Source organism: Parasteatoda tepidariorum, chromosome X1 (assembly GCF_043381705.1).
Source record: "Parasteatoda tepidariorum isolate YZ-2023 chromosome X1, CAS_Ptep_4.0, whole genome shotgun sequence".
Classification (NCBI taxonomy): domain Eukaryota; kingdom Metazoa; phylum Arthropoda; class Arachnida; order Araneae; family Theridiidae; genus Parasteatoda; species Parasteatoda tepidariorum.
Genome location: NC_092214.1, coordinates 5,291,201 through 5,306,345, shown reverse-complemented (window position 1 = coordinate 5,306,345; position 15,145 = coordinate 5,291,201). Strand labels below are relative to the sequence as shown.

The 15,145-nt window shown below is 31.3% G+C and overlaps 2 protein-coding genes across 3 annotated transcripts in view; both read left to right on the top strand.

Annotated features, from left to right (window-relative positions):
* The window catches only part of LOC107440096 (SCY1-like protein bma), an 811,210-nt gene that overhangs the window by 376,221 nt on the left and 419,844 nt on the right, over nucleotides 1–15,145 (top strand). The window lies entirely within an intron of this gene.
* LOC139427087 (uncharacterized) lies at nucleotides 9,197–9,736 on the top strand. Its single transcript, XM_071187719.1, has one exon. The coding sequence runs from the start codon at nucleotides 9,197–9,199 to the stop codon at nucleotides 9,734–9,736; it is 540 nt and encodes a 179-aa protein (XP_071043820.1).

Below are 15,145 nucleotides of genomic sequence, written 5' to 3'. Positions count from 1 at the left end.
TTTACGGTTAATTCAGTAAAATATATATATGAATATTGCATTTTTTTAAGTTTTTGACATATCTACTACTTGGTATGAAGAAACATTTCTTCTTGGATATTTTCGTCCACGGTTTTCCTTATTATGAAAGAAATGTGCCATCCATAATTTTATAAATTAGCACTCGTTCATATATTCCTTCATATTTATATAGTAATTTAGAGTTCTAACTATAAAAAAAATTTCGACAGAAAAAGAATTCGTTTATATTATCCTTTACTTAAAGGTATGATAATTATTTCTAAAGAAAATACAAAAAATATTTACCACTTTCAGTAATGGGTGTCTTGAGTGCGTTTATTGCAAGGATATAAGTAGGTGTCTATACAGTTAACGATAAAATTTCACAATTTTTATCTAACTACATGCTAAACAAAATTTTAAAAGCGTTAATTGAATCTTCCTTGATGGTAATTTGACTTAAATTTCAAACATTGTTCTCTTTAATTGAATTTAACTTTGTTTCCATTAATAGATAAAAATTATCATAGAAAATTATTATTTTATCGTAAATTTACGAGCACTTTAGTGTGGAAAATTAACCATAAGCGATAAAGCACTATTTAAAATTATTACATTGCACGTATTTAATGTTTACTTAAAAACTTTTCCTTAGAAAAATTCCTTAACATGCTCTGTTGCAATAATTACTTTAAAATTTGTTACTATTTATTTTTTAAACTTAAAACTTTCTGCAAAAGAAGAATTTAAAATGATTTTTGATATTTTGCACAAACATAATTCAATTTTTGATTTGCTCCTAAACTAAGAAATGCCTCATTTTGTGGAAAATTAGCAAAACTATTTGAAAATTAAATTGAGAAAATTAAAAAAATACTTTCGAAGGAATTGTTAAAAATCAATTTTTGAGCTAATTAAATGCCTTAGAATTAAACATTTTTTGATGTTATGTAATTAAATGTTACGTAAATTCCTTATAGATAAATTTTATGCATAATAAACGGCACTTAAACAGATTTTAATGTTATTTTTTGGCACACAAATCTTACAGTATGTTTTTAAAGAAAATAATATATGAGGTAATTTTCATAGAATCTCAATTTATATTTTGTTTGCGGAACTTTCAGTTTTATCACTCCATTTTCATTACTTTAATTGGTTTATTAGAAACATATTTTTAAATTTTATTTACTTATTACATTCAGTTAAATTAACATTTTATTAATTATTGGTTTCATTTACTAAATTATATTAAATGTATCATAAGATTCGAATTTCTTAAAAATTTGATAAACTAGCTTAATTTCAAAATTAAAATAAGATCAAGTATTAAGATCTATTATATAGGATCAATTGATATCGATAAACGATATTTTGGAGTAAGCTATTTGGAAAAATGGAGTAAGCAAAGAGAAAATAAAATCGAAAATAAGAAAAACGATCTCTTTAATCATATTGTGAAACTAAATTTAGTCTAATTAACATTTTATTAATTTGAAGTTTCATTTACTAAATTATATTAAATGTATCGTGATATATGTAGTTTTATATGGGAGCTACTATTAACTTGCTCTAAAAATTAACAGGATCAAGTACTAACAATTGATGTTGATAAGCGATATTTTAAAGTAAGTCATTTAGATAAATGAAAAAGGCAAGAAAAAAAAAAACAATCTTTTTAATCATGTTAGTAAACCAAATTCAGTCTTATTAACTTGAACGGCCCCTTTCTATTAATATGAGGTTTCATTTACTAAAGTACCTTCCATATATCCTGAGAGACTATTCAGGGGGTACATATTACCATTAGGGGCTATCTTTAATTTAGATCCGTTCTCTACTGGGTCTGAGGTCATATTTCCCTAGAGAACTATCAACACGGACATCAGTATAATGACATGGTGACCATAGTTACGAAAGAGATTATAAGTGAATAGGTTAACTCTACTCAATGATCATAGCTACAGGTGGGTGGCGTGGATTTTGACTTTCTAGTCGATAAATTTGCAAAACCAATAAATAAAACACCTATTTCATGCATAGTGGTATTATTAACAGCTTTTCTGTATAGAAAAACAAAACAAAGGGAGTTGAGGCTTGTCTCATTTGATGCTTAAATTTGATTAAGGCTACCTAATTAGTAGAATTAGTCTTTATGGTCTATAAGGGAAATGGGTAATTACCTCCTTAGTCTATCTTAATTAATGTCTTTGTAGAAAGGAAACGGTAAAGTAAATATTCATACGTGTTCTTGCATTACTACCGTATTGGTTGATAGGTTTGAAAAGTTCATCATCAAGATAACGTAGAGAAAAAAATTTTATTGTTTTTATCCTACAATATGAAAAGTACCTGATTTTTCGTGAACTAAATTATCATACATAATCAAGGAACAATATGAGTTTTTAGTTGTTTATGGATTACTGATTTTATTCTGTTAAATAATAAAAGCAAGAATTTTGTGTAATAAAACTTTAGCCAAGGTTTTTATGTATTTTATGACCAAATGCTGCATTTCAATTCTTTATCCTAATAAATTCTTCCTAACTTTTAACTACACAGCTAGATATTTCACGGTAAAATGGTTAATTAACAATTTATTTAATTGTTATTTTACCATATTCAAACAGTCAACTATATTATTACGATGATATTAAAACTGTTAACAATGAGATAAACCTTTAACTGTGAGTTAAACCAATAAACAACCAGAATTTCATCACACCAACTAGGACCACCTAATGAAGCCGCTTAGTTCCTTACATGTCATAGCCGAGAGGGCTAATCTGTCAATTTCATGACGGACCGAACGGAGTTTCGAGTCCAACTTTGACACTACAACATTTCTTCCATTCCCTTCAATGCATGAAGAGTTTTCTATGTCCTGTATTCCCCAATTTGTGACCTTGGACTAGTAGATTTTTTTTTATTTTATAACCGTCGTTGAACAGTCGACCCAATTTCATGGGTTTACGACTACTTCCGTTCAACTCCGTAGCCTTGTAATTTTGAACCAATCCAGAAGACAAGGAAACTCCTGGATCAGTACCCCCAGAGGTATTGATTTGTTGTGGGAACATGGAGGACTTTGAGACTCGACAGATTTAACGTGCATCAGTCACCATTTACTACACGGGGAGTCTTCGGCCGGCGAGGATCGAACCCACGACCTCTTGGGTATGGGCCTAGCGCCCTACCGACCAGGCTATCCCGGCCCTTGGACTAGTAGATTGTGATATCCGCACTCACGGATAGATGAAAGAACGATAAAGCTGTTTTACACAAAAAAGTCTAATATTTCTCATCTTTTACGATAGGCGCAACAACCATATAAACTAATTAAATCATATTCCAAAGTTTTTTGATAAACACAACTCTACTACAACCTAACTCCAATGCCCATTACCTATTGAAAAACCTAGTTCCTATGTCCAGTTAATTTTTTACGGTTGGTTTTGAAACCATGTTTGCTGTAAATAGTTTCAAAACAGCGAAAAAAATATTCTTTACCATGAACTTTACGGTTAATTCAGTAAACCGACTGCTGTCGGTAATTTTGCCGTAATTTTAGAAGCAAGATTTTAACAGTGCACTCCCTGTTTTCCCCGGGATACTTTTACTCTGTAATTTGTTTGTCTCGGAATAACCATTTTCAGCGTTTCCAACATATTTGATTACGTCCCCTTAATAACTAATCCTTAGTATGCAAATATGAAAAATTTGTAAATGCCACCTAATTAAATATTTGTAGAGAAAATATCTTTTTTTATTGCTGCTATGAATGATTTTCGTTAATCCACGATAGTCAAAAAAGATTTAAACATCAAATTTTAAAAATAAACATTCCATAATAACATACTCCAAGCATAAACATAACAAACTTTCAATTCAATATTTATATGTTATTCTACGCTCAGAAAATAAGTATGGTCAAAACTACAAACTTGAAACTGATTTTCTGGCTCTATGGAAAAACCAAATAGCTTTGATAATGATTTTGTTAAAATTTACAATAAAATATTCTTACGTAATGATTGAAAAATTTGGTAAATGTGGTAAAATTTAGTAATATTATTATGATATCTTAGAGCATGCCATAAAAACCATTTGTTCTGTGGAATATGTGGTAATAAGAACTATAATTTTGAAAACACTGATTCTCGATAAACCGTTCCCAAATGAACAGAAGAATTACCAGTTGTTTAAATACCGTATATTATGGTTTTATTAACCTGAATCATGTTTTTTTGTACAAGAAATGACATTACCAAACAGTACGGTAATTTTACCAGAAGTTTTTTCATCCATATATTGATGTTACACTATTTACTGAAGACAAATATTAAAAAGTCAACTATTTATATTTAACCTTTTTAATTTTTTATTAAAATAAAATAAAATTTTTAAAGAATAAAAATTTCCTGGCACAAAATACTAAACATTGTTTGAATAATAAAAAGCATCCTTTTTGTAATTCTGAGTTTAACGTACATTTAAATTCTTTTTATTAACCTTCAAATTAAAAATTAAATAAACATTAAATTCAGTAGCTGTATTATTCTTTCTTACAAATTTACAAAACAAATACACAATGATTCAGTCCTGAATAACGCAGTAAACATAATATATTTCCTTTATTTTCCTGGTTAAAAGCTTAGTATATTTAGCACCAACAACTCCCGGAAAAGGACAGGTAAAAATAAACCACTAAAAACGTGAAATTCAACAGAAAAATGGCCTCTAGCATCTAGTTGAGAACTATTTTGGAATCGCAAACCATGAATCAAAAACTGAAAGAAAATGTAATAACAATTCTTTAGAAAATGAAAATCGCTTCCTGAAAAACTAGGCTTTGGACGAGAAAACTTTCAGAATCAAGCTTCAACAAGAAAAACTTCAAAAGACCATTTTTAGACTTTATAAAAATTAATAAATACCAAAAAATGTTTTCCATGTTTCAAAATTTTTCGCCTCAGGTGGAAAGCTAAGTACACCGTGAAAAACTTTAACATCAAAGTTGGTTTTCACTTTTAAACCAGGTTTTTCTTTTTTTAACAGTGAAAGTAGATGTTCAGTTATGTGGAAGGATATTTCTTTTTGTAAACATAACGATGAACATTTTTAATAAATACGATGAGTTATTAATTCTTGATAATGCCTTAAAGTTCAGATATTATTTAATGCTTCCGTTCATTGACACCAAATATAGGTATATAAAAAATTTATTTATTTTGTATACCGTGTAGTTGTCTGTTACAAAAAAGAGATTACGTAAATAAATTATTACTATGAAAAAATTTAATGATCAAATTCCTGATGCACATTAGCGTTTTCAAAAATTGAATAATAGTTATACTCAGTTTAATAGTGTGATAAAAGAATATAGAAAGTAGAAAAATAATGGAATAATGAAATGCGAAACTAAAGGATAGAACATTAAACATGAAACAAAAAAATTAAAATGTAAAAATCAACAAATATTTTAGAACAATGACTGTTATAATTTTAAGGTTTTTTAAAACCAGTTAATGAAAAACTGAATGTACTGAAATCTAATTCTTATTGAATATTTTCTGTGTAAAGCGTATAAAGGTCAGTTTGGTCTATTTTCTTGCTTTATTTTTTGCTTTTGTTTTCATTCTCTCTTTAGTTTTCTCAAATAAATTATTACTGTGTAAAAATTTAATGATCAAATTCCTGATGCACATTAGCGCTTTTGAAAATTTAAATAATAGTTATACTGAGTTTAATAGCGTGATAAAAGAATGTAGAAAATAGAAAAATAATGAAATACGAAACTAAGGAATAGAACATTAAACATGAAACAAAAGAATGAAAAAATTGAAGTCAACAAATATTTTAGAACAATGACTGTCATAATTTAATGGTTTTGAAAATTAGTTAATTAAAAACTGAATAAACTACAATCCAATGCTTATAAAAAATTTTTTATGTAAAACATGTAGTATAAAGGTCAGTTTGGTCTATTTTCTTTCTTTATTTTGTGCTTTTGTTTTCTTTCTCGTTTTAGTTTTCTTCGTTCTTCCATTTTTTACATTAAAAACAAGTTGAGCGATTCAGGAAATTATTTTTGAAAAGTTAATATAAATTATTAATTCAATTGAAATTAACAATACAAAAAGAAATGTGATGTTTTGATACTAAGTTAATGAAAAACTGAATAAACTAAAATTCAATGCTAATTTAATATTTTCTATTTAAGACATGTAGTATAAAGGTCAGTTTGTTCGATTTTCCTTCCTTATTTTTCTGCTTTTGTTTTCTTTCTCTCTTTAATTTTCTTTCTCCCATTTTCCCACTAAAACCAGGTAGAGTGATTTATAAAATTATTAGGTAAATTATAAGGTTACGAATATGAATCCCTTGAGAATTTTGTTAATTGTTTAGTATATAGAAATATTACAGTAAATGGAAAATTTCTTGAAATAAAGCAAAGATTGACTCGTTTTCAAACATTTGATTGCGTAGTAACCTCTTGCTTATAATTCAAAATTAATATTAAAAAGCTCGTATAATATTGTAGCCAAAACATATTTTTAAAATTTAACTCCTCACTGTTAGAATTTTCTCTCTAAAGTTATAGTAAAATAACCGGCAGCAGTCAGTCCATCCAATTAACCGTAAAATATAAAGTAAATTTTTTTGTTTACCTTTGTGTTTTAAAACCGTTTTCAACTTGTAGGGTTAAAAAACCATGAATACAAAATTATATGGTTTTTTAGCCATTTACCGCTAGTATAGTTTCAAAACTGTTAAAAAGAATGGATATGGCACATAGTTTAGCTTTATAGTGCTTCCATCTATGCATGAATTAGAGAATCTTATTTTAATACCCCATGGACACAAATTAGTGAGTGCAGGATACTGATAACTTTTCATGTCTTTAAGCGATTGGAGGAAATTTCGTGGTGTCAACTCTGGGGCTCGAACTTCAGTTCTTTCGGACAAAAGATTAGGAGATTAGCCCTCTCAGCTATAATGTGTTGCCAGCTGCAAGGAACTAAGTGACTTCATTAGGTGGGGACTAGTTGGTGCTATAGAATTCTGGTTGTTTAACCATAATAGGTTTTTCTCACAATTTACTGTATGATATTACATATTATTTATGGTTATTTACTGTTTTGTTTGAATATAGTAAAATAATAATTAAATAACCATTTTTTCCAAGGTATTTCCAACAGTGCATGATCAAAATTCGATATGTATAAATGAAAATGCGCAAGATTTCGTGACCTAATCTTCAGCCTGTAACCTTAAATAACACATTAGAGATGTATTCAAGGATCATTACAATTTTTTTCTTAATACGTAAAAATCTGATAACTTATTTCGGATTTAAAGTTCTCATTTATTTGTATTATTTTCTTATTACATATTCTATATACATTTGCAGAAATAATCTCAGAATATATTTGCTATTTGAGTTTCTAACTTTCTTGTTGCGTTTTAAAAAGCAATTTTTATATTTGTTATTTGTAAGAATCAACGTCAGAATTAATGTTTGTCAAATGGATTAAATATGGTGCTATGCCAAAATTTAAAAAAAAAGTTGTAAAGAAACTATCTAAAATTTAGGGTTGCAATTTTAAAAAGAAAATTTTGCAATTAATTAGCTGATTGGTGCAACCACAGAGAAATCCCATCATTTTTAAGTGCATTCTTCTCACAAAAGGAAGCAATTTAAGTTCACGAAACTGCCCTTCTCAAAAAAAAAATTTAAAATTATTTAATTCCCATTCTTATTTTTACTATAGTTTCTAAAAATAAATATTAGGACAAGAAAAATACAAATATATTTTAAGCAATAGACTTTTCTTTTGATCAGTAAATTCTTTAGATTCATTTCTACAAACCTCAAGCATCATTACCCCATTTTAAACAGTATAATTGCTAATTTATTTTAGCCTAAAAATAGTAGATGGTCTTAATTGAGTATTGAAACCAAACCTACGCAAATATATATATGTAAGAAAACTATTTATATTGGTTCCCTTTTAAGGGTTTTAGTTAATATGTATATTGTTTTATATAATTTTATAAAAAAGCAATAGAGAATGATAAACGGAAAAAAAAAGCCAAAATGCTGTCTTTTTTTAATGCATTTAAATGCATCGTACAGAAAATCATCCCTGAGTTGAACATGAAAGCATACTACTCGTTATCTAATTTTATAAATTTTAAATTTTCAAGGTTTTTGAAAAATCTTATTTTACAAATACATGTGAACCGGTTGTTGGACAGCTTTACATATACGGTTATGTACGCTGTCTTCTTCCAACCGCCATTTTATTCTTTCTCTGTCAAAATGTGTTCGCAGATTTAATCAATATGGATATATAAATGTTTTCTCTAAGAAATATCTTAATAGTACAGTGTTTATCAATGATTTGCAAATGCAAAGCAGACCAAAAATAAATAAAAAGATGAAACTTTTCTTCTCCACCCTAACCCTTTTAGTGATTGAGAGGAGAGGAGAGGAGGGTGCAAACCCGTTTCAAGAAACTCTGCTGTTTTGCTCTTTTATGCACAGTGTGGTGTGCCACGGCAAACACCCAGTCCCCAAGTATGTGCCTCGACAACCCTCCTGACCACTCCAAAACGAAGTGAAGTGAGGTAAATCCAGCCGGCATAACCGGTTGAAAACCCCCCTCATGCTCACTTCCAAACTGACTCGCATGGAGAGAGGACGCGTTCCTCAAACCTTCTTTACCATTATCTAAATTCTTTACAATGTAAGTTTTCATTATATGTTTTTGTTGTACATTAAATTTTTCCTTAACTTAAACTTTTTATTCTTCATTTATTTTTGTAATTAATTTTTAATAACGCAATTTAAATATATAGCATGTTATTCTTAGCTTTAAAGCACACACGTGCTATAATTGGTAGACCCGGACTTAAACTTTAAGTTGATTCTTTATTTAATCGGAACTTTCCTAACAATATAATGAATTTAAATCTATTAGCAATATGTTTATTTTAATTTTATTCCTATTCTTTTTTATGTTCAAAATTTTGTATGTTATACTGTTTGTGTCTGATTCTGTGGTAGTACTGTGCGCGTTTTTTTTATCTCGTGGATTAGTGTTTATATAGCGTAGAGAATGCTTTAAAATTAATTTATAAATATTTGACCTTAATTCTATTTATTGTTTTGATTTTTTTTCGTCAAAAAATGCCGGAAAACGAACAGCCAGGAGACGTGGTGAATGAAGGAGCTTTAGTTAGCATTCAACCTTCTCAAATTTCTCGCGTAGCAATTAAACCACCTCCGTTTTGGAAAAACAATCCAGTGTTAAGGTTTGCACAGTTGGACTCGCAATTTTCAATTTCTCAAATTTCTACCGACGCTACCAAATTTCATCACGTTGTAGCGGCCATTGAATCTGATATACTTAACTCTGTTCAGGATTTAGTTTTAAACCCTCCTGCTGCAAACAAATATACAGCTTTAAAAAATCGCTTAATTAGTATTTTTTCAGAGAGTGAAGCTTCTAAAATTAGAACACTTTTGCAAGGACTAGAGTTAGGTGATCAACGTCCCTTCTATTTGTTAGCTCGAATGCGAGAACTAGCAGGATCTCATCTTAGCGAAAACATTCTTAAACCGCTGTGGTTAGCCAGATTGCCTCAAAATATAAAAGCTATTCTTGCTGCGTCAAACGAAAATTTAACTCAGTTAGCTGCAACGGCTGATAAGATTATTGAACTCTAGCCCTATCCAAATAAATTCTGCCGAATCAGTTGTAACTAGCGCTAATCCTACACTTTATGATCAAATTTCTGAACTTACTAAACAAATTAATGAACTAAAAGCTAGTTTTCAGGAAGCTCAGCAAAATAGACAAGGACGTGAGCGAACTAATACCTATCGGGGTAATAGAAATCATAGTAGGTCCCGTTCTAGACAAAATTATTACCGTGAACCACAGAATAGCATGTGTTTTTATCACACTAACTTTGGAGATAGAGCTAGAAAATGCAAACCCCCATGGGAAACCAACAGGGCAGCCACTCCAGGCCATGAGTGGCGAACGCCATATTGATCGCATTTATTTGGCCGATCCCTCTACGAAGTTAAAATTTTTGATAGACACAGGCGCATATGTTTCAGTCATTCCGAAATTTTGTTCAAAAGCTAATTATCCAGAAACTTTGGTGCTATATGCAGCAAATGGTCCTAAAATCCAAACATATGGTACTAAATTAATAAATCTTAGTTTAAATTTACGCAGGAAATTTTCTTGGAACTTTATTATAGCCGATGTAACTCAGGCAATCATTGGAGTTGATTTTTTTTAAATCATTTTAATTTATTGGTTGATGTTCGTAACAACTGTTTAATTGATAAATTAACTAATTTAAAATCAACTGGTTTCCCCTCAAACAAATCAACTCAAGTTATAGAAATTACTCCAGTTCTAAATAACTCACCTTTACAGCAAATTTCAAATGAATTTCCATCGTTGACAAACCCTTCAATAGTAAATAAACTAAACTCCGAATCTCTGGTTTATCACCATATTGAGACTCTCGGACAACCCGTTTATGCCGAACCCAGAAGACTCTCACCCGATATTCTTGAGGCAGCAAAAAAAGAATTTGAGTATTTGTTAGAACAGGGAATTATTCGCCCATCAAAAAGCCCCTGGGCTAGTCCGCTTCACAAGGTAAAGAAAGCAAATGGTGATTGGAGGCCATGTGGGGATTATCGTCGTGTTAATGCAATAACCGTCCCCGACCGATATCCCGTTCCACATATCCAAGATTGTACGCAACAATTCGAGGGCATGACGATATTTTCAACTCTAGATTTAACCCGAGCGTACCACCAAATTCCTGTTTTTCCTGGGGATATTCCAAAAACAGCGGTTACAACGCCATTTGGCCTCTTTGAATATGTATATATGCCCTTTGGCTTGAGAAACGCTGGTCAAACTTTTCAAAGGTATATACATCAAGTTTTGTCAGGGTTTAATTTTTGTATCCCATATTTTGACGATTTGTTTATTGCATCCAAAAATGCAGATGAACACAGAGAACATTTAAGACAAATTTTCACTAGGCTTGAAGAACACGGGTTAAAACTTAACCCTTCAAAATGTGTTCTCGGTAAACCGCAAGTTTCATTTTTAGGGTGCTTAATTACACCATCAGGTGTTAAGCCTTTACCCGAAAAGGTAAAAACGATCACTGACTATCCCCAACCAAAAAATATTGCAGAGCTTCGCAGATTTTTAGCAATGATTAATTTTTACCGGCGATTTTTACCAAATGCAGCTCAAACCCAAGCCCCATTACACGATTTTTTGAAAAACTCCAAGAAAAATGATAAAACTTTGATCCCTTGGAACGATGTCGCAGTGGAAGCATTTAATAAATGTAAACTTAACTTAGCCAATTCTACTACTTTGTCATATTTTTCTCCTAATCATAATTTATCAATAATGGTAGATGCATCAGATTCAGCCATAGGTTCTGTGTTGCAATCCCACACACCATCTGGCATCCGCCCAATAGCATTCCATTCCAGTAAATTAACGACAACAGAAAAAAACTACAGCACTTATGATAGGGAGTTATTAGCCATTTACTGTACAATAAAACATTTCAGATATATTTTAGAAGCCCGACAGTTTATTATATTTACAGATCATCGCCCTTTAATCTTCGCCTTCAATAAAAAATCCGAATCTTGTTCTCCACGCCAACTTCGGCAGTTAGACTTTATCGCACAGTTCAGCTCAGATATCAGACACATTTCCGGTTCGAATAACACTGTTGCAGGTGCTCTTTCTAGAATAAACGTAATTAACCTTTCCACAACTGACTTAAAAAACTTAGCCGATTGTCAAAAGACTGATGAGGAACTAAAAATTTTAATCCCTTCTAATAATAATTCAATAGATTTAAAACCTTTCAAAATGGGAAATAATATTGAAATCTACTGCGATGTCAGTAAGGAAAAAGTTCGTCCTTATATACCCAAGAAACTTCCCCATGAAGTATTCTGCTAATTGCACAACTTGTCGCACCCTGGTATACGCGCTACCAAGCGTCTAGTGCAAGATCGATTCATATGGCCGTCCATGTTGAAAGACGTAACAGAATGGACTCGTTCCTACCTATCTTGCCAACGAAATAAGGTCCAAAGACACACTGTAAGTCCATTACAGCCTTTCAACCTACCTTCTGAGAGATTCCAGCACGTGCATATTGACTTAGTTGGACCCCTTCCACCCTCTGATGGCTTTAACTATTTGCTGACGTGTGTTGATCGCTGCACTAGGTGGCCGGAGGCCATCCCTCTCAGTGACGTCTCAGCGGAAACAGTATCCAAGACCTTCGTCGCTCATTGGGTATCGCGGTTTGGAGTTCCTGCCATCTTGACTACAGACCAAGGCCGACAATTTCAATCCCACCTCTTCTCCTGCCTGAAGTCTATGTTTGGAATACAGCGAATCCGCACAACCCCCTACCATCCTTTTTCAAACGGTATGGTTGAACAGTTCCACCGTTCTCTGAAACAAGCTCTTCGATGCCACAACACTAAATGGACTGAATCTTTACCAGTAGTTTTACTAGGATTGCGAACTTGCTTCAAGGAGGATCTCAATGCATCTTGTGTTGAGATGGTCTATGGACAAACTGTTGTCTTACCTGGAGAGTTCTTTGAACCGCCTTCCGATGCTCCAAGTGATCCTTCAACTTATCTTTCAAAACTAAGAGAAACCTTCAGAACTCTAAAACCTACTCCTGCGTCCTGCCATTCAAAATCATCATGCTTCATACATCCAGCTTTAGAAACGTGCTCCCATGTGTTCGTAAGAATCGATACCTTGAAACCTGCACTGTCATCACCTTATGATGGACCTTTTGAAGTTGTCCATGGAACTAAAAAACATTTCACGATTAAGAAAAATGGGACGGAAGCCACCATAAGCATTGACCGTCTCAAACCAGCTTTTCTTTTAAACACAGACTCAACAGATCCCGTACTAGAGGAAAGAGTTTCAACGCCAGCAGTTTCAACTCCACAAGTTCAATGTGAGCAGGGTGACTCTTTACCTGTTACGACTCGCTCTGGAAGAAAAGTCAGGTTTAATCCTCGATACTTATAATTACTCTTAAATCACTTTATAGACTTTTATAGACTGTTTCGTACCTTTGGTACTAAGGGGGGAGTACTGTGGTGTACCTCGGCAAACACCCAGTCCCCAAGTATGTGCCTCGACAACCCTCCTGACCACTCCAAAATGAACTGAAGTGAGGTAAATCCAGCCGGCATTACCGGTTGAAAACCCCCCTCATGCTCACTTCCAAACTGACTCGCATGGAGAGAGGACGAGTTCCTCAAACCTTCTTTACCATTACCTAAATTCTTTACAATGTAAGTTTTCATTATATGTTTTTGTTGTACATTAAATTTTTCCTTAATTTAAACTTTTTATTCTTCATTTATTTTTGTAATTAATTTTTAGTGACGCAATTTAAATATATATATAGCATGTTATTCTTATCTTTAAAGCACACACGTGCTATACACAGGAATTGCACCTTAGTTTGGGAAACTGGTTTACATTACGTCTATGGAAACTAGACTTCTTACTCATGTATATTCTCTGACAAAGCCGTCGAGAAGTAAAGAAAGAATACAGACATATTTTGTTTACGTTATTTTCGTTTTCAAACATTTAGTCGAAGAAATATATACCAGAAAAAAATCAACATTTATCCAATTTTTAAAATTAAATTTTTTACATAAAAGTTAGTTTTTTCTTTTGGAAAGAAAATTCATGAAACGTATATCTACACCGCAATTTTCTGCCTCTATTAGGTAAAGCAGACAAATTAGAAATTTTATTTCCAATTTGTCTACTCTGACGGAAGCTCATCAATTAAGCATGGCACTTTCAATTATATAAAAACGATGTCTTTTTTATTTAATTGGCGTTTACAATACACTTAATTTATTTAGTTCTTTTTAATGCCATGCACGTGTAGCCTTAAAATTCAATTTACCAAGAGTTTGTGAAAGAAAGACCATTAATGAAAAATCTCGAGCTTAATGGTTTATTATGAGCTTTTAAATGGAAATTTGCAGTAATTGATATATCTCCACTTTATTAGTTTTGGTTTTCTAATAAGTAAATTGATATATAAAAGTGTTTTTACTCATACATTTTGAATAATTGAATACTAAATTAAGTATTTTTTAATTGGTAATAGTACAATTTAATAAAATGGAAGTTTTTCTAAATCGCATGAGAAATAGCCTAAGCAAAATTTGCGGTCAAAAAAATTTATATGGTGTATTTTGTTATTGTGTATTACAGGTGTTGGAATATACTGCTATATGGTTTTAATTTGTTGCATTATTGTTACACTAATTTAGCAATAGTGCAGACCAATAGATAGTACATGTTCTTCATCAAGATGGTCCTACCCCTAACGTTTAAAATGATTTGAAATTATAGCCCTTTCATAGGCAGTGGGATAAAAGCTAAACCACTTATCTTAAATTAAATTAGGTCGTGTTTTACATGAAATTTGATTAATTTATCTAAAATTAGGTTAAGTGTTTTATTAGTCTTAGTCAGAATCTTCTATGTAAATAATGAAAAAGGCATAAAATGCCAACAGGAAGAAAAGCCACGTGCTCGTGTGTATGAATAGTGTTTATCAATCTTTTTTCTTTTTTTTTTCCTTTTTTTTTCTTTTTTTCTTTTTTTTGAATTTTTGATGGTCATTTTTAAGTTTAGACTCATTAAAGTAAGAAAAATTAAAGAATTTATTAATTTTAATGATTTCGGAAAGTAGGAGTAAGAAAAAAATGTCTCTAAGTATGAGATGTCACCAAATTTGCTATTTTTATTTAATTTTAATAATTATTTTTACATATTCAAGTTGTCTGTCCATTTAAGTTTTAAGGAAAGTTTTAACCCTCTGAGCGCTAGTCTCGGCTTTCTATTCTAGGAACTTTTAGGTGCAGGCTTTTCTGTATTAAAAACCGGTCTCTCCACGTTATTGATAAAAAAAGCTGGTGCATAGCAGGAAAAGTTCTGTTTAACAATTTTTCCCAGGGCCTTAACGCCTGAAGAGTCCAGATAAATATATATATATA